The sequence below is a fragment of the Triticum dicoccoides genome, chromosome 7A (genome assembly GCF_002162155.2).
Source record: "Triticum dicoccoides isolate Atlit2015 ecotype Zavitan chromosome 7A, WEW_v2.0, whole genome shotgun sequence".
Lineage (NCBI taxonomy): Eukaryota > Viridiplantae > Streptophyta > Magnoliopsida > Poales > Poaceae > Triticum > Triticum dicoccoides.
The window spans coordinates 507,350,257-507,370,404 of NC_041392.1; the positions used below are offsets into that span (position 1 = coordinate 507,350,257).

At 49.1% G+C, this 20,148-nt stretch overlaps 2 protein-coding genes across 2 annotated transcripts; one reads left to right on the forward strand and one right to left on the reverse strand.

The window, feature by feature from the left end:
- Positions 1 to 7,041: 7,041 nt before the first annotated feature.
- Positions 7,042 to 7,752, forward strand: LOC119330095 (60S ribosomal protein L27-3-like). The gene has a single exon (XM_037603206.1). It carries the CDS (start codon positions 7,127 to 7,129, stop codon positions 7,538 to 7,540), a length of 414 nt encoding a protein of 137 aa, XP_037459103.1. The 5' UTR covers positions 7,042 to 7,126; the 3' UTR covers positions 7,541 to 7,752.
- Positions 7,753 to 11,891: 4,139 nt separating this feature from the next.
- On the reverse strand, positions 11,892 to 15,605 carry LOC119330908 (putative cellulose synthase-like protein D5). The gene is made up of 3 exons (XM_037604044.1): positions 14,943 to 15,605; positions 13,989 to 14,784; positions 11,892 to 13,904 (listed from the first exon to the last, which is right to left on the reverse strand). Exons 1-3 carry the CDS (start codon positions 15,395 to 15,397, stop codon positions 12,174 to 12,176), a joined length of 2,982 nt encoding a protein of 993 aa, XP_037459941.1. The 5' UTR covers positions 15,398 to 15,605; the 3' UTR covers positions 11,892 to 12,173.
- Positions 15,606 to 20,148: the final 4,543 nt, after the last annotated feature.

The following is a 20,148-nucleotide window of genomic DNA, read 5'->3' on the forward strand; positions in this document are numbered from 1 at the left end:
GTCCCATCCGGACACGGGACGAATTCTTCAATCTTGTATCTTCATAGTCCAGGAGTCCGGCTGAAGGTATAGTCCGGCTACCCGAACACCCCCTAATCCAGGACTCCCTCAGTGGTGCACCACCCCGAATGTGGGCCGATTTTTGTTAATATTTTTTATTGGTGCAATTTATTCTCTGCCGAGATATATAGCCAGTAGCCCTCAAGGTGTGTATCGGTCTAAAACCCGAGATGCACCTGAAGGATGACGTAAGACCGCTGATCCTAGTAGCCGCTGAGACTCAGGTTGATTTGCAAAATCGGCCTGAGGATCAAGTCCAAGCTCGGCAGAATACTTCGGGATACTAAAAGCGGCGTGCTCAGTCCTCGAGACTGAGGTTGGGTGCGGCCGAACAACCTGAGGATCAAAATCTCCTCGGAAACTATATTGCACATAAAATTTTCTGCATTGGACAAGCAATGCAGTAGCCCCCAAGACACTGGTCGGGTGGTAACACCAGATCAGGGGATCAATGTGCCCCTTTAATATTTGTAAATAATAAGCCCGAAGCCCAGTAGCCCCCGAGCCTTAATGCGGGCACGGGTGGCCGAATTAAGGATCAATATCCATAGTAAAATCACAAATTATGTGTAATGACTCTTATGTATCCAAGTACTTTACGTCATTAATGCTCGGATCCGCATTGTACAAAACTTTGTTGACCGACCATCGGCTTCCACCTCCTCGGCCAGTAGCCGAGGAGTGTTTGTCCTACTTTATAAAGCCTTTATGAGGGCAAAGATTTACAACAAACAAGGCAATCTGGCCATACGGTTTTATAAACAAAGGTACGCAGAGAGTTATATTACTGTTTAACAGAAGAAATGTCTTCCAAAGAAAATAGTCCCGCTATCGGTTCCTTTCTTTGGGTTGTCATGCTAAGCATGATCATTAAACCTCAGCTCTAATGTAAGAGCAAAATATTGAGGATTTAGTTTGGGAGGCCAGTTAATAGCCCCCGGTAATGTTCGGCGACAGTCGGGGTCAAGCCGTAAACACTTCGGCCAATGTTATGAATGGCCCATCATTTAACATAGTCATCGGATCGCTGACCAGTTTACGCTTATTGTGAAAGTCAGTTTTCGGCTTTCTCCACTGAGGTGCTTAACCATGTGAGCTGGAAGCACAATCGCAGTGGTTCTCCCTTTGCACGCCTAGCCGAACAAAACCGAACGTAGGAAGCAAGTGCAGGAGCCGGGCAACCCAACTATTGACCGAAGACACAATTCGAAATCGATGCATATATAGCAATATCTGAGAATGTTTTTGCCGAATCCCTAAGGGTGTCCGGCGTTGCACTACAAGACTAATGCTAGAAAAGCACAAATAGTTTAAAAGTGCCAAAAAGCTTGGAAAACCAAGAAACATTAGTAAAAACATGACGTCCGAACAATATCAAGTGTTTGGTGCCAATCCGAAAGTTGGTCTTAGAAAAAAAAAGTGCTTCTGTCGTGCTTTAACATGATACATCCTATCTCAAGACTTCGAGCGGGTCAGCCTACGGCTTCAACCTCCTATCCCGAGGGCGGAGTACTTCTCATCAGGCCAGTTTAGCAAACTAAACTCTAGCGGCTTTGAGAGAGAAATTAGGCTCCCTGGCTAGTGACCGCACACTCGTGTCGAAAAAAGGAGTGATAAATAATAATAATAAAACTTTGCAACGACTAAGAAGAAGAACACTTATTATAAAACGGCTCAAGTAAACTTACGAGCCCCCAAGTGACTTGGGTAGAAGAATGATTGCATGTACCAAAGTACTTATATTATATCTATGTTCAATCGAACTTTAAACGCATCTTAACCGACCGTCAGCTTCTCCCTCTTCGGTCAAGGACTGAAAAGTGTTATGTACTCCATCGGTCGAGAATATCGACGGTGTTTCCAATAACCAGGCAATCAGGCCATAAGGCTGTAACAGACAAAGCGCGCTCAGGGAACTTATGCTATATTACCGTGAAGTGTAAGAAGCATCTTCGAAGAAAATAGTACCCCCACCGATACCTTTCTTCGGTGCTCATTGTTATTATGAGACTTGTGCAATAGATTTTTTGTACTCATGAGTTCCGTTGTGTACCGACCATCATTGAAAACTATAAGAGCGCTAGCTTTCGGCTTCACCCAGTCTGAGGTCCGGCTCGGGCGACCCGATCGTGACAATCGCAGAGGTGCTCCCTTACTCCCTAGCCGAACAATCGGGAACGTAGGGGTAAACACATGAGCTAGGCAACCCAGCTTGCAAATCTCTTAAGTCAATATGGTGCATATTGTGGCATAATACACGAATAAGGAACGAAGTTGTACAAGTATAATCACATGCAAGAGGAAAAGCTTCATAAAGGAAACCCCCAAGTGAATTGGGTCCTTGAATTTGTGTGTCACAAATAAAGTTTGGACAACAAAAAAATTTTACAAGCAACTTTTTCCAAAAAAGTATAATGCTTGGTCGAACCAAACACAAGTTAGAAATTAAAGCTTTGAGCATGAAAGTGACTTAGCTGGTTAATGTGTTCGGTATTGATGACGCGGTCCGAGCTTGATGCGGGGCAAGGTTCCATCCCCCAAGCCGGTCCCGAGGTGGCGGAGCGGAGAGCTCGACACGACGAAGTGGTGACATAGCACGGTCAATGCAGACCGGCAGAGTGACGCCGAAGTCCCCGGATCGTTTTCCTGTGCACAAAAAATAGTGCAAACCGGAGATAATAGTAATAATGATAATTAAAAAATGTTGCATAATAAATAATTTATGCAAAGTGGGTAATAAAAGAAATATGGCCCGGCGCCGAAGTCAATGTCGATGCAGGGCGTCGGCGTGATGCGGTAAAGGCGTGGCAAAGCCTGAATTCACAGGTCGGTCCGAGTTCCGGATGCGGCATTCGCCGGACTATGTACGGAGACTGACCGGAACACCATGCGACCGTCGTTAATGCGGCCACCATTTGATAGACCTGTGTACATATGATGGACAAACCAGAGTAATAATTCCTTGGAAAAAATTGAACCCAAACAAACAAAAAATACTAGGATTAATAGCACCTGGTTTATTTGTTGTAGCAATCCGAAGGAAGGTGATTCCCAAAATTGGGACTCGATCCGCACACCCATTACCGGAATAAGTTGATGAAGAGATGGCGAAGCCTCGATGTCAGCCGATGAGTCGAAGTAGGTCGGCGTGATGGACACCAGCTTGAAGAAGCAATAGTGCGGCCCTGCCGATGCAGGTCGTGACGTGGTCGATGCCGGCTTGATGAAGCGACCGTGCGGTGATGCCGGTATGCCCGCTCCGTGTAATCCGTCGGGCGGCGATGTTGGTGATGATTTATCCTTCGCGATGCCGGACTCTTGTTCGTCTTGCCGAGATGATGATCCGAAGAAGTTGAGCTCGGCTCGACAAAGTGACGACGTGTCTAGCGCAGGTCGGCAGCCGTGGAGCAATATTACCGGACTGGTTTGACACCAGCATGATGTTGAAGATCATGTTCAAAAGATCTTAAAGTTAGTGGGATGTGTTCGGGAACAAAACACAATACCCCATACAAAACTTCCTTCAAAAGGGATGTCCGAAATCCTGTTCATAAAAAAGACGAACTCGGGTCGGATTCGTTTTCGCGCAGAAAACAGATCCGAAAAGTGATGCATTAATCGGAAGGTTTTCGGAGTTTGGACGGTCGGATCGAGCTGAAATTTTGAGAGGTGCTAGATATAGGAATTCCGCAGCCGATCAACGGTTGGATCTTTCAAAGGACTTCCGAGCTAGAAGCTGGACACCATGCCCTAAACTCGTCCAGATTCCCGTCCAGATTTGACACGGCTCCGGTATATGTAGATTGCCAGAGATTCCTCCATCGGAACTCGACGAAATTTTCTAGGGTTGTTGTAGACTCGATTCCGCACAATTCGACCAAAGCGATCGTTAAAGCGACGCTCGAGGAGGCGGTGGCGGCGGATACGCGTTCGCTGTCCGGAAAAACAGCACAGCCGCCCGAGGGCAACGTTGACGTTGAGCCCCCGAGCTCCATGGACGATTCCTCCTTGATCTTGATAGAGATCGGAGTTGGTGTTGATGAAGGCCCTCGTCCGAACATGGTGATCCGAACACGGGGCGCAGTTCTTGGTTGAACCAAGGGGACCAGTCGAGCTGGTGACGAGGATGCCGAAGTCGCAGTTGATCTGCAGGTGAGCCATCGATCCTTTTGTCGATCACACAGCGGAACTCTCAGTGAAAGCACCAATGTCGGTGTCAAAACCGGCGGATCTAGGGTAGGGGGTCCCGAACTGTGCGTCTAGGATCGATGGTAACAGGAGGCAGGGGACACGAAGTTTTACCCAGGTTCGGGCCCTCTTGATGGAGGTAAAACCCTACGTCCTGCTTGATTAATTGATGATATGGGTAGTACAAGAGTTGATCTACCACGAGATCGTAGAGGCTAAACCCTAGAAGCTAGCCTATGGTATGATTGTTTGTATATATGATCTATCGACTAGCCTGGCCCTGGTTTATATAATGCACCAGAGGCCCAGGTTAACAAGAGTCCTAGCCGAATATGCCGGTGGGGAGAAGTCCTTGTCTTGATCGCCAAGTCTTGTGGAATCTTCCTTGTATGCGGCAGTTGTCCGAACTAGCCCATGAGTATACGGCCACGGGGGTCCTCAGTCCAATCTATCAGATCGGGAGATGACGTGTTGAGTACCCCCTAGTCCAGGACACCGTCAGTCGCCAATTGCATAATCTAAATCGCCTTATATTACCTGCCAACCATACGGAGTAATCCATGGAGAGACGCAGGCTGTAAGTTGGCTTCTAGACGAATTCAAGAAAAATGATGATGGACTGGATTAGCTTGAACCAAAGATGACGACGACGCCGACAACACGATCAACACTTCTGCTTCTATAGGCTTGAATGACCATCTCAAGACTGATGTCGGCAAGACCGCTGTGTTGGCTATGACTCTCGGATGAAGTTTAAGTTGGGTGTGGAGAAGGGGAGCAACCGAAAGAGGAGTAGAGCTATGAAAGGACTCTTGATTTCCAAGGGCTTTATAGATTGAATGGGAGAGGTCCAGGGGCTTAGTGGAGTAGTCAGCTGCCTAGATCCTAACTGGACGGAGGAAGATACACATGTAGGGGAAGAGGAAGGGACGGGACATGATGAGATGTGTAGATCAAGCAGCGTGTTAGATGCACCTGACCTATTTGACTCCCCCACTTACAACAGAAGTTAGAAGAGCAACCGACCGAGGGATGGTTGATCATTTGTGCTAAATAGAAGGAGGTGTTGTCAAAAAAGGATAGAGGGGTGGCTGATCCTTTCTGCTAAATAAAAGTGGTGTCTAAAGAGCAAACGATCGAGGAGTAAATAAAAGTTGCATCGCATGATCAGTTAGTTTTTTCTAAGGTGGAATGTGTGGGGCATGTGGGATGACGTGGATACTTGCATGTAAGTGTAGCATGATTTGTTGGAGTTTTTTCTGATGTGATATGTGTGGGGCATGTAGGATGATGTGGATAGTTTATGTTAAGAGAAATAAGATAGTGGGGATGAACTATTTAGGTATTATAGATATGGTGGATAGTCCGGACAAACACATTTCTTCCCCACATATGAACTGGGATTTGTGGGAGTTCGGACTATTAGCCGGTTGAATTTTGAGGAGCCCGCTGGGCACCTGTTTGATGTCATAACAGTCCCGGATGTCCAAACATGCCCGTGGGTTGCAAGACAATATAAATATTCTAGTATGTTACCTTGTGATTATCTTCCTATATTAATATGGTTTGTAAATAAGTGTTTATCAAATGTTGCCCCTTTTTTACGTTATACTGATGAGAAGTTTAATAAGTAAATTAAAATGAAATTGGTTCAGAAGATAAGTAAATTAACATGATTAATCATCACACATATAGAAAGTTTAGACGAAGGGCTGATGAGAAAAAAGTGAACATGAAACCTTACATTCCTTTTAATTAGTATATACTCTCAATCTTACATCCTCATTCTTTTTAATAATGGACAACGCTAACGCCCACACATGTGATGGGAGCGAAACTCGTCCACACACCCTGTAGTACACAGACTGCGTCACGTCACCGCATGCATGCATGTGAGAATCCTTTTGAATTTTCTGTTTTTAAAATGTTTTATCTCTTAAATAAAAAATCCGATTGAAGATTCGTTTTCGCCATTAAATCTCTCATGATGAGATCTTCGAAACTAGATCTCATATCAATATATTTCGACGAGTTTTTTTCCGGTTAAAAATTGCCATGTCTATTGCATATGAATTGCCATGGTGTTTACACTGAAGTTATCATGATATATTTCAACTATTTTCTTCTACATTTAAAAGTATTTTTTGACATTTATAAAATAGGAAATTAAAAAACTAGACTTGCCATGAACCATAAACTAAGATTGCCATGATACATGCATTTAAAATAGCCATGGTTCATACAAAAAATATTTTTCATGGTCAAAGTACCGCAGTTGCCATCATCAAAATACTAAAATTGCCATGCTCTACAAACTTAAATTGCCACATGACAACTTTAATTTAAGCACCATGTCAACTACAGTGTAAACATCATGACAACTTCTGGGCAAAAAAAATTTCGTCGAAACATATTAACATGGGATCTAGTTTTGAAGATCTCGTCGAGACGGATTTAATGGTGAAAACATATTTTTTAGTTCAACTTTTTAAATAAGAGATAAAACATTTTTAAGCTGAAAACCAAAAAGATACCTGCTGATGTCATCTGTTCACATGTGATAAAATGAGTGGTAAATAAGACATGTGAGCGATGTGCAATATGCCACACATGTGAGTGTTAGTTTTTTCGTTAATAATTTACCTATATGATGAGGAAAAAAAAGACGCGGCCCGATCCCACAACTTCATCCGATCTCCTAACCTCGTCACCGTCCGATCAAACTAAAACCATCCAAACCGATCAACCATCGTCGAAACCCTAGCGCCGCCGCACTATATAAGCTCCTCCCGTCCAATCTATCCCCATTTCCCAGACCACCCAAACCCACACAACCCACTCGGCGGTGGCGACGGCGGCGGCGGCGGAGCACGCGAAGATGGTGAAGTTCCTGAAGCCCGGCAAGGCGGTGATCCTTCTCCAGGGTCGGTTCGCCGGCCGGAAGGCGGTCATTGTGCGCGTTTTCGAGGAGGGCACGCGCGACCGCCCCTACGGCCACTGCCTCGTCGCCGGCCTAGCCAAGTACCCCAAGAAGGTGATCCGTAAGGACTCGGCCAAGAAGACGGCGAAGAAGTCGCGCGTGAAGTGCTTCCTGAAGCTGGTCAACTTCACCCACATCATGCCCACCCGCTACACCCTGGATGTCGACTTCAAGGACGTGGCCTCCGGCGGGCCCGACGCCCTCGCCACCCGCGACAAGAAGGTCGCCTCCTGCAAGGCCGCCAAGGCACGTCTCGAGGAGAGGTTCAAGACCGGCAAGAACAGGTGGTTCTTCACCAAGCTCCGCTTCTAGGAGCAGATCGTCTTTACAATACTAGTATTCCTTGTTCTTGCAATCAATAGCACACTGAGCTATCTCTATCACTGTTTTTGTATTGTCCATGAGGATTTTGTGGTTAGTATGGATCTCGGAGAGAGTTTAATTAAGGCATGATGATGATGATGATGTTCCATGTGTTAAATCATGCTAAAGAATGCACATGGTTGCAATTTTGTTGGAACTTACTCCTTGAGCTGTTTATTTCCCCAATTCTTATAACTATATTGATTAGTCTTGTTCGTGAGTAATATCTGACGCAACCTTTCTGTTAAATAGTGCGGTGTTTACTGTTTAGGACTACCATGGATATTAGCTACCCAGTATATTCAGTTAGCCCTTTAACGGTCTAATAATTGCTACCCTGCTTGGTATGCTTGTAACTTCCTCATATTGACCATCTCACTGCCTTGCATGCTCCACTGATCCACCCTCAACATGTTGTGTTGGGTTTAGTACTGTTTTGGCATGCTTGTAGCTTCTTCATATTGACCCTTTTCACTGTCTTCCATAGCTTCTTCGTACAGTTATATGCAGTGCCAAGACAGCAAATGGTCTCATATTGTCATTTTGATTATATACCCTTTTTGGCTTGCAATTAAAATGCATCACTTGTTTTTCTCAATTGTACATAGTATGAGGGCCTTAAAAGTTATCATGTGATACCATGTTCACCCTTGGAAGAAACTATGATATATTTAATGAAAATGAGAATATGAGAAAATGATGCAGTGAAGCAGTCTGTTGATCATGTCGTACAACATACAACGTTTACAGTGCAACATGATCTCAAAGATTGAGCTCCTGCTTGCATTGGCCTGTTTTGTGCTGAATCTCTTATCTGCAATTGGTTGTGTAGTGGTCTTCGTTTCACTTGTCGGTTGTGTAGTGCTCGTATTAGATCAGTCTTGCCTTGCCTTTGATTTGGTCTTCCATATTTGTGTGCTGCCTATATGGACCAAAAACGATAATTTATATATTGCTTCCTCAGATACATGGTGAAAATTAATGGATCAACACTGCCATGTTGCTATAATGCGGTGAAAACATTTGCCTTACTGTATTCTGAACCAGAATTGCATTAGTTCTAGTACTCCCTCTGATCCATATTACTTTGGCTGCTCAAAGGGATGTCTAGGTCTGTATTGGCCATCTTTTTATTTGATCCTCTTGACTGTTTTGTAATGTCAAATGCTATATTTATGTCTCTGTTGCAAGTATTCTTTTTTTAGTGTTGCAAGTACTCTGATGAAAAGCTAACTAGCAGCAATAGCAAGAAAAAAATACTGAATAGTTTTTATTAGCTTTTTGTGGTTGTGCTTTACCTCAGCTCATTCTTTAGCTAGGTTGGCTCAGTCGTACTTTGTGGTATTCCCTTGGTTTGTGTTATTCCATTGATATAAGTTGTTTTAACGATTGCAAAATAGGTCTGTTACTATACTTGTATGTTAATATTATAGTGATTCCCTCTGTAAAGAAATATAAGAGCGTTATGGAGGGAGTAATTTGTTATAGTTCAGTGAAGTGATTTTGTTAAGTTAAGTGATTTACATTCATGTGAAGTGGCTCTGCTTTATTCCCTTCGTCAATTGATGTTTATATATGGTTTTGTTATGTATACTACATATATGTTGTGTTAGTGACGTTTTATTGTTGATGTTGGCTGTACATTGCTAAGTTATGTTACTCACACCCCTCTTGTCGGTTTCGCCCTATCCTACTCCACGCCCTCTAAATCTCCAATTGGGTTTGAAATTGACACTGAGAATGGCATCTCTGTTCCTTGTGAAGGCTGTGTGATTGTTCCTTGTGAAGGCCGTGTGATTGAGATGAACGCATCTGATGGACCACGCCCTTTTGCTACATGTCCTTTTGCTACATGTCAGGGTAGCCCTCTCTTGTCAGTGACCCAATTGCACCCTGAAGTACATGACCGTTGTTGAGTCCTTTGCTAGACTGTTGGTTCAACAATTCAACTCTTGACTCGATCTCTTTTCCTGCGTAGTTCTGTTTAGATACACACCAGCCAAATGAGAAGACGCTAAGCGCAAGATAAGCATACACTGTTGTGTTTGCTTGCAAACCAAGAGTTGCTCCCAACAGATGTTCTGGTCCGCCTTAGGAATCGCCCTAGACAGATCAACATCCGTTTTTTTAAAATAAGCTTCCGTTTTTATCAATTGTCTAAAACAAATCATTACCTGATGATGCTCTAATGTTCCTTGGTAAAGTAATGTTGGGATTAACTTCGGGCGCTTCAAGCAGATACCACCCTTTGTCCTCTCTTTCGAATTTTGCATTCGATTCGTGAGTTAGGGATCGGATTGAACGTGGGGTTCGGAAGGGGATTGACCACCACATGTGGATTTAGGCGGTACCGATGAATTTTAGGGTTCATACGGGGATTGAGTACAAGGGGGTTAAGGTTGGGGATGGGGGTAAATCAATCTTACAACATTGATACATCCTACCCGCAGTGACCTTGTAGGCGCTTGGAGCGGCGGGGGCCCTTAGCCTTGTCGGCGTCCACCTCCGGCTCGACCGCATCATCCATCATCTCCTAATCATCGTCGTCGTCCAGAATGATGGGCATTGTATGATTGCCTGGACGTCACCCTGACCACCAGCTCCACCGCTTCGTGGTCGTCCTGCGGCGCCACCACGACTGTCGGTTGGGCACAAGGAGGCCTAACAAGCCTGTATTTGGCCCATCTGGATCTTTGACCAGGATCGCCGGACTCGGCCTGATCCATTGCCTAGCGTAGTATGTCCACTAGCACAATGCCTTTGACTGGGTTAGGTATCATCGTCTTCAACTCCTTCATCGGCTTCAACACCACATTGTCTGCCTCTTTATGCATGTCCTCAATGCTGGTGAACTGAGAGCTCACCTCCATGGTCTTGGCGAACTTGGTGCGGGACTGAGCGAGCAGCCAAGGAAGAAAGCGCTTCATCCAATGCCGTTGGGGAAGGGGTTGGTGATGGGGTTCATGGTGATGGAGAGGTGGTAAGACAGAGTCATGGAAGAGGATAGAAGACAGAGAGAAGTAGTGGAGTACCGTGGTGGATAATTAGGGGCTTTGGGCTAGATGGGTAGGACTAATGAATGCTGATAAGTAGTTATGGTGTGTTGCATTTGTCCTTTCATTGACCTTCGTTTGTGATGTTGATAATGCAGATCAGTAATGCTCCCTCGGAGAACTCCAAGGGCAAAGCAGCTAGTGTCGGCTGAAGAGAAGGGCAAGGAGGTGGTGAGCTCCCCAACGCCCCCAAGCAGGCGAGGAACTTCGGCCATTTTCATGAGGAGGCTGGGCCGACCCACTTTTGCAAGATCATCCTTGCACCGAAGCTAGAGTGCTTGCCGATGACATTGGACTTCACCAAGCACTTCACCGCTGCCCCTCAGGAATTCAAGCTCAAGACCAACATCGGTTGCACCTGTAAGGTGACGGTCCGAGTGATCAACGGTAGGGTCACCCTTGACCAAGGTTGGTCCCCCTACGCTACTGTTCACCAAATCAAGATTTGGTACCTCGTCACTTTCAAGCTGCTGACTCTGGGCAGCCTCAAGTTGACCGTCTTCAATAAAGATGACGTCAAGGTGGTGACGAAGTGCAAGAAGCATGACGTGGCCTTCGCCATGGGCGTCTAGAAAGTTCACTCTTGCGTGGTTTGCTTCATTTTAGCGTTGAGCGGTTTGTTTAAGATTATGTTGAATTATGTGCCACTATGTTGAACTGGCTACTATCTATGTCTTGCATCATTCCGAATGGAGATTATCAAACAACATGCGTTGCATCTAACCAAACAGTCTGACTTGGCTTTCTGCCTAAACAAGTCCGCAACCAAACAACATGTCTTGCCTTTCTTCACTGCCAGGCTGGGGGTATGCATGCAACCGAATGATGCGCAGATGATGATTTTTTGTTTGCATTTGCTCAACCAGGCTCAACTAAGATAAATATGCAAAGTAACAAAAAACGACGCAGACAACCAAATGTTTGCTCTTAAGAATTAAAGTGGAGGAGCTTCAAACTGTGACTCGAGACGCACAGATGACTTTCTGTTATGGCCTCACTCTCACGGATGCAACAAAGAAGAAAGAAACTCGAGGACCATGTTCATGTCATTTCTCTATAATCACTTAGTTTTCACGCTCCTTGCGTTTTCCAGTTCCTAGTAATCAAGTTGTACAATGTTGGTCCTCGAGCGGTCAAGCTGATCGGACGAATGTGAAAATCGAGATCATTGTTAATTTTTTTCGAGTAGTAGTGTTGGTTTATGAATTGCCAACATCGATCTACTACATAATACGGGAGCATATATGTGAGTAATATACGGCAATGTGCAACGAGTCAGAATTTCTGTACAGTTAACCTTCCCATATGAGTATGGATATCAGTGCGTAGGTACGTTCCTCAGCTACAAAATTGACCTGCTTACAGTGTTACTAATCTTGTGCATCCACAAACAAAAATACAGAAGACAAACAATCTTGTTTTCTTGCACTTCGTAGCTGATGGCTGATGGCGCGGTTCTTGGCCGGTCATTTCGCAACTGATCGATCGGTTCTTCGCGCTCGATCGATTTCCTGACCACACTCTGCTCCTCACACCTCGATGCCGCTCTGCGAGACCCTGTCGTCGGGCGGGCTGATGGTGATCCAGAGCAGGGAGACGGTGATGGAGATGAGCCCCGCCCAGACGTAGACGATGGTCGGCGTGCGGCCCCGCCGCCCCATGAGGCCCTTGGCGAACGGGTAGTAGTGCGCCAGCACCCAGAAGCTGAAGAACCCGCCGCCCAGCAGCTTGCTGTACTGCGGGATCTCCGCGTACACGCAGCGCGACACCCCCACCACCATGGCTATGATGTTGATCCCGATGATGGCCAGCGGCGGGATGAAGAGCGACGTCCACTTGATGAGGTACAGCTCCGCGAACGGGTCGTCGTCGTCCTCCGCCGCCGCCTTCGCCGTCAGCGTGAACGATATCTCGATGCCGGCGGCCACCTTGAGCAGGCCCTGCAGCACGGCCGCCAGGTGCGCCGACGTGCCCCCGATCACCCAGAACTGCTCGTTGCGCCACCATTCCTCCAGCCCGATCCCGGACCACTTCACCTCCAGCAGGCACAGCAGCACGAGCGTGATGGTGATGAGCAGGAGATAGCAGAGGAAGGTCGGGTCCAGCGTGGCCACGATGAACTGCCCGGAGAAGAGGGAGAGCGCCGGCAGGAGGCAGTACATGATGAGGAAGAGGGACGTGAACGGGTAGATGCCCACGTTGATGTACGACATGCGCTGCAGGAACATGAGCCGGCGGGACGCCAGCAGCGCGTTGTTCTTGGAGAAGAAGATCTCCACGGACCCCGTCGCCCACCGGAGCACCTGGTGGAGCCGGTCGGTGAGGTTGATGGGCGCCGTGCCCCGGAACGCGTCGCGCTTCGTGATGCAGTACACGGAGCGCCACCCGCGGTTGTGCATCCGGTACCCGGTCACGACGTCCTCCGTCACGGAGCCGTAGATCCAGCCGACGCGCAGCCCCCACTCCGTGTTGTCCTCGTACCAGCAGGAGATCACCGAGACGGCCTCCGCCACGGTGGCGGCGTCGAGCGGCGGCCGCGGCATGAGCAGCGCGCCGGGCGGGCGGCCGTTCCGGACCGAGGGGTGGTCCGCCAGCGGCCGGCCCTGGTACTCGGCCACGGCGATGGACTCGATGAACATCTTGGACTTGCCGAACCGCTGCGGCGCCTCGTGGTCCGGGTGGTCGGACAGCGGGCGGAGCTCGTCGGCGACGCCGTCCCCAGAGCGTGCGTTCGGGTCGATGGGCACCCTGGTCTGGCCGACCAAGCCGTGGTACTCGACCGCGCGCGGCGGGTTGAAGCCGTAGATGGCGTAGCGGCGGAAGAGGCAGCCGGTGCCGACGTACATGGGCCCCTGGAGGCCGTCGAGCGCGCGCATGTTGCCGTCGAAGAAGACGGTGTTGTGGTTGGCGTAGCGGTCGGAGGGGTCGATGCCCTCGAAGCGCTGCGGGAACTGGATGTAGCAGATGCGGTCGCCGCCGCGGTCGAGCATGTAGCACATGGCCTCCCGGATGGCCTGGCAGTTGTACACGTAGTGATCGCAGTCGAAGTTGAGCATGAAGGGCCCGTTGGACAGGACCGCGGACGCGCGCACCATGGCGTTCATGGCGCCCGCCTTCTTGTTGTGGTCGTACCCCGGCCGCTTCTCCCGCGACAGGTACACGAACATGGGGATGCGCACGTCCACGTTGGTGAAGTCCAGGTACGCGTGGTCGTCCGCGTCCCCGTACACCACGTCGTGGTGAGGGTTCTTGATCATCACCTAATTGGTTGACAAGATCGTAGCATGAACACACATGTCTGCGCGCCAAAATTCAAAAACGAAATGGCCAGTGTTGACGAAGACCTGGACGATGCTGGCGTGGTCTCCCTTGCCGTGGTCGGGGGCGGAGTCGAGCCAGGTGCCGGGCCAGTGGGTGCCGTCGGCCATCCAGGTGGCCTTGACGGGGGGCGGGGCGGCATCGGACGAGGCGGCGGCCGTCTCACGGGCGATTTTGCGCTCGTGGGCGTTCATGGCCTTGGCGCGCCGTTTGATGGCCTCGGGGAGGTCATTGATACGCACCTTGTACTCGTCGTACTCGCGCTTGATCCACCGCCGGTCCTTGACGAAGTCCGGCCGCTTCTTGCCTTTCGTGGGGTCGCCCTTCTGGGTGAAGTAGGCCTCCGGGTTGCGGGGCTCGATGGAGTGCTTGCGGCAGAAGGGCACCCACACCTTGGCGTAGGCGCAGGCCTCCGCCATGGCCTCGAAGGTGAGCAGCGCGCCGCCGTCGTCGGAGATGTAGACGAAGAGCTTCTCGACCGGGTAGTCGGTGGCGAGGATGGAGAGCAGCGTGTTGGCGGTGACGAGCGGCGGCTCCTTGTAGGGGTCGGCGGTGGAGATGAAGACGTCGAGCCCCGGCAGGTCGGAGCGGCCCGTCGGGTTGGACGGCGTCTTGGACTCGAACTTCTCCCGGAGCGCGGCCAGGTCGGCGGCGCGGTTGATGGGGTTCAGCTTGGGCATCTGGTCCAGGAGCCAGGAGAGGGCGAACCAGTACTCGCACACGATGGAGATCCCCCACAGCCACATCGCGTCCGGGTTGGGGTTCGTCGCGCGCCATACCAAGAAGAGAAACAGCGCCACGAACCGCACCAGCACCAGCAACCTGCCCACGTACGCAAATCCCCGCGTCACTTTGAAATTTAAATCATGTGCCGTGCTCGTGTCGTAACATTTTTGATTGAAACTTGATAAATTGTACTCCCATGTAAAGTTTTTCAATTTTTTTTGGTGAACTCAACAAGTTTCTTGAATTTTGCGAACCTGTAGGGGCTTAGAATGCCCGGAGGAATGGCCACCTTCCGGCTCAGCGGCTTCCAGGGCTTGTCGACGAGGTCCTCCATCTTGACGCTGCCGCCGCCCATGCCGGCGCCGTCGTCGTTGTCCTCCTGCGGCCAGTACGCGTTCCCGATGCCGTACGTGCCCTGGGTCTCGAACAGCCACCGGTTGTGGTCGAACTCCCCGGTTTGGCTCCGCACCAGCAACGACTTGGACGGCGACGCCACCTGCACCGGGGAAAGCCGACGGTCCATCTTGCCGCCGCCGGCCGCGCCATCGTCGCCGCTCCGGCGGTTCACGAGCTTGGAGCCCGACGAGCGTGGCAAGGGAAGGTTGTCCGGCTTGGTTGGGCCGCCGGAGGCGGGAGCGGACGCGGCCCCTGGCTGGTTGTCTGGGGTGGGCGGCATGAAGACCGTGTAGTTGGTATGGTCGCTTGCCATGGTGGTGCGCTCGGGCGTGATGTCGATGTCGTCGGCGTTGTCGTTGGAGAGGCCGGCGAGGCGCTCGTTCGACGTCCGATGGACGCTATAACCTGCTGCCGGTAGCTTCGGCACGGACGGCGACGCGCGGGAGCGTTCCTCCTAGGTTGCTACGGCCGGTTTGGTGCCATTCTCTCCGCCATTGTTGCAAACTGAGTCCCACACGGAGAGGGAGATGTTTGCATGGCTTGGAGGGAATTGTGCGGGAGGGACGGACCGAGATGTGGAGTGGCGACACTTTCGGAGACCGGAAGCATCGAGGGAGAAAGGCGCTGTCATACATGCACTCGTGCAATCGAATAGCTAGCGCTCACATTCTTTTTCAGGATCTTTTTTAAACAGAGTATAGACGCAAGGGTCTTTTTTTTTCAAGAATACATCAAAGACGTACCTTAACTTTATGGAAGGAAGAAAAATATTTACAAGAGATTACAAACGGCACGCATCGCCTAGGTGTGCCTACACTCGAGCCCTCCTTTAAACATGCTAGGAATTACTCACAAAATTGTAGCACTCCACTCCTTTTCGCCACCGCCCATAAATGACGCTCCCTAAATATGAGCTGGACTGTGCCATGCTCGTTACAATTGTCATTCCTACCGAATACTCCCTCGTTCCTTTGCTTCCACAAACACCAACAAATAAGCACCACCAGTGAGTCAAAATCCTTCCGGTGGGTCTTTGGCACCAGCTTCCGAGACGTCGTCCACCATTCTTCCATATTGTTGCTTGTCCAGTTGGCATCAACCCCAGCAGTAGTCCAACCCTAGTAAGGCATTGGAACCACACTTGCCTGGCGAACACACATTGTGTCAAGATGTGGTCCATCGTGTCCTTCTCCTACTCGCATAAGTAACAAGGAGATGTTGAATCCTGTAAACCATGCCGGGTTCTCCTGTCTGAAGTCCATAGTTTGTACTAAGCCGCCAGCCACATGAAAATTTTGTATGAGAGAGGTGCTCCACACTTCCAGATCGGTGCGGCAAGCTAGAACCTGATCCCACCTTCACATAGCATTGCATATGCAGACGATGCCGTGTACTTCCCTGTGGGGTTCCACTCCTAAATTGGTCTGTCCTCCTCTCCTAGCTGCAGCTCAATTTGCATGACTGCCTCACACAGCCTTACGAATTGAGACAACCCATCTGAGGGAGTCCTGGATTAGGGGGTATCCGGATATCCGGATTATATCCTTTGGCCAGACTGTTGGACCATGAAGATACAAGATTGAAGACTTCGTCCCGTGTCCGGATGAGACTCTACTTGGCGTGGAAGGCAAGCTAGGCAATACGGATATGTATATCTCCTCCTTTGTAACCGACCTTGTGTAACCCTAGCCCCCTCCGGTGTCTGTATAAACCGGAGGGTTTTAGTCCGTAGGACAACATACAATCATACCATAGGCTAGCTTCTAGGGTTTAGTCTTTCCGATCTCGTGGTAGATCAACTCTTGTACTACTCATATTATCAAGAATAATCAAGCAGGACGTAGGGTTTTACCTCCATCAAGAGGGCCCGAACCTGGGTAAAACATCGTGTCCCCTGCCTCCTGTTACTATCCGCCTTAGACGCACAGTTCGGGACCCCCTACCCGAGATCCGCCGGTTTTGACACCGACATTGGTGCTTTCAAAGAGTTCCTCTATGCCGTCGCCGTAAGGAAGGATGCCTTGTCTCGTTGTTAAAAACAACATTACTGCCGGAGGAGCCCTAGCTGTCGGCCAAACTCTCCGGCTTGGCAGTTTCTAAAGGAAATATGCCCTAGAGGCAATAATAAAATTATTATTTATTTCCTTATTTCATGATAAATGTTTATTATTCATGCTAGAATTGTATTAACCGGAAACATAATACATGTGTGAATACATAGACAAACAGAGTGTCACTAGTATGCCTCTACTTGACTAGCTCGTTAATCAAAGATGGTTATGTTTCCTAACCATGAACAAAGAGTTGTTATTTGATTAACGGGATCACATCATTAGGTGAATGATCTGATTGACATGACCCATTCCATTAGCTTAGCACCCGATCGTTTAGTATGTTGCTATTGCTTTCTTCATGACTTATACATGTTCCTATGACTATGAGATTATGCAACTCCCGTTTGCCAGAGGAACACTTTGTGTGCTACCAAACGTCACAACGTAAATGGGTGATTATAAAGGTGCTCTACAGGTGTCTCCAAAGGTAAATGTTGGGTTGGCGTATTTCGAGATTAGGATTTGTCACTCCGATTGTCGGAGAGGTATCTCTGGGCCCTCTCGGTAATACACATCACATAAGCCTTGCAAGCATTGCAACTAATGAGTTAGTTGCGAGATGATGTATTACGGAACGAGTAAAGAGACTTGCCGGTAACGAGATTGAACTAGGTATTGAGATACCGACGATCGAATCTCGGGCAAGTAACATACCGATGACAAAGGGAACAACGTATGTTGTTATGCGGTCTGACCGATAAAGATCTTCATAGAATATGTAGGAGCCAATATGAGCATCCAGGTTCCGCTATTGGTTATTGACCGAAGACGTGTCTCGGTCATGTCTACATTGTTCTCGAATCCGTAGGGTCCGCATGCTTAAGGTTTCGATGACAGTTATATTATGAGTTTATGAGTTTTGATGTACCGAAGGAGTTCGGAGTCCCGGATGAGTTCGGGGACATGACGAGGAGTCTCGAAATGGTCGAGACGTAAAAATCGATATATTGGATGACTATATTCGAACATCGGAAAGGTTCCGAGTGATTCGGGTATTTTTCGGAGTACCGGGTAGTTACGGGAGAAGCAATGGGCCTTGATGGGCTTTAGTGGGAAGAGGAGAAAGGGCCAAGGGGCTGCTGCGCCCCCCCTCCCCTCTGGTCCGAATTGGACTAGAGAAAAGGGGGCCGGCCACCTTTCCTTCTCCTCCACTTCCTTCTCCCTTCCTCCCCTCTTGGTGGACTCCTACTAGGACTTGGAGTCCTAGTAGGACTCCACATCCTGGCCGCACCTAGCCTTGGCCGGCCTCCTCCTCCTCCATCCTTTATATACTGAGGCAAGGGGCACCCCATGAACACAAGTTGATCCACGTGATCTATTCCTTAGCCGTGTGCGGCGCCCCCAGCCACCATAGTCCTCGATAATATTGTAGCAGTGCTTAGGCGAAGCCCTGCTGCTGTAGTGCATCAAGATCGTCACCACGCCGTCGTGCTGACGGAACTCTTCCCCGACACTTTGCTGGATCGGAGTCCGGGGATCGTCATTGAGCTGAACGTGTGCTAGAACTCGGAGGTGCCGTAGTTTCGGTGCTTGATCGGTCGGATCGTGAAGACGTACGACTACATCAACCAAACGCTTCCGTTGTCGATCTACTAGGTATGTAGATCACACTCCCCCCTCTCGTTGCTATGCATCACATGATCTTGCGTGTGCGTAGGAATTTTTTTGAAATTACTACGTTCCCCAACAGTTTCATCATGACCGCCAGTTTGGCCGCTGCACCGACGATGACTTCTCGGGTCATCGAAAACAGCCTCCACGTCGGCTTGGAATTCGCCGAGCAGATGGATCCAATGGACCTCTCTTCCCTAAAGGAGCTCTTGGATCGCATCGCCGCCTTGGGAGTCGCTACGGACTATGATCGGATTGCGCTTAAACCCGATCAAAGGGAGATTAACTCTCCACCGGTCACCCATCATGTTGCGGTGGTGGAGGAACAATGCGGCGATTCTTCCTCTATCTTGAGGACTAACTATGTCCGGATTCCTGAGCTCTCCGAGCCGGATACCTGTTTTCGGGAGGACATCACCCAAGCCCTCAACCTATAGTCAGGCAGCGGGCCAGACTCATCGGGCAACATCCCGGAATCCGAACTTCCAAGATCGGAAACTCCTCGGCCCCTGGGTCTCAGATCGGGTAGGGGTTCGGACTCAAACCCACCCACCCACCCAGACATAAATGATCTTTCCCACATCAGGCAAGAGCCCCATGAAACAGTACATCATTATTGGGCCAGATTCCTCCTTGTGATGAACAAGGTTAAGGACTGCCGCGAGGAAAACGCAGTCTCACTTTTCTGTAATAACTGCACGGACAAGGGAATCCTTAACGCCATAAGTCGCCGCGACATATCACGCTTCGCCGACTTGGCGTCCATAGTACGAAAGTACTGTGCGATGGAAAGTGCCTGGAAAACCGAAACGAAATTTTTGGATAATCCGCTCCGAATATACACCCAGTCCGAAGTAAAAGGATGCACTATCATCAGACACCCGAGTTAATTACAAAGAAGCAAAAAACCTCTATAGGGCATGGAACCGTATTGGAGGGATGGCTCAACGGACCCTGCAAAATTCATAGTACAGCGGATACCATACCAACACACAACCTCAGAGCATGTTGGATACTTCGGCAGGTGGCCAAAAGTGGCGAGGATCTTCTCATCCCAGATGCCACAGAGCACCATCCCAGAGATAACAATACGGTATTAACAGTCTTTGAGACCTTCGCATCAAATAATAGGCACAAGCGAACACTCCGCAGCATTGCTGAAATCTGCCACGTAGCAGCAATAAATCCATGGAGCGACACGGCTATTACCTTCAATGCCAGTGACGAACCTAAATTCTGAACAGCCCGAGCACCAGCTGCATTGGTCCTCAGTCCAATTGTGAACGACTTTCGACTCACCAAAGTACTCATGGACGGCAGCAGTGGATTAAACCTCATC

Excerpts from the sequence above, each read along its gene's own strand:
- LOC119330095 (XM_037603206.1), top strand. The coding sequence starts at position 7,127 with ATGGTGAAGTTCCTGAAGCCCGGCAAGGCGGTGATCCTTCTCCAGGGT.
- LOC119330908 (XM_037604044.1), bottom strand. The coding sequence starts at position 15,397 with ATGGCAAGCGACCATACCAACTACACGGTCTTCATGCCGCCCACCCCA. Across the intron at positions 14,785-14,942 it reads GGCATTCTAAGCCCCTACAG|GTTGCTGGTGCTGGTGCGGT; the intron begins GTTCGCAAAATT and ends GTACGTGGGCAG. Across the intron at positions 13,905-13,988 it reads ACCACGCCAGCATCGTCCAG|GTGATGATCAAGAACCCTCA; the intron begins GTCTTCGTCAAC and ends TCAACCAATTAG.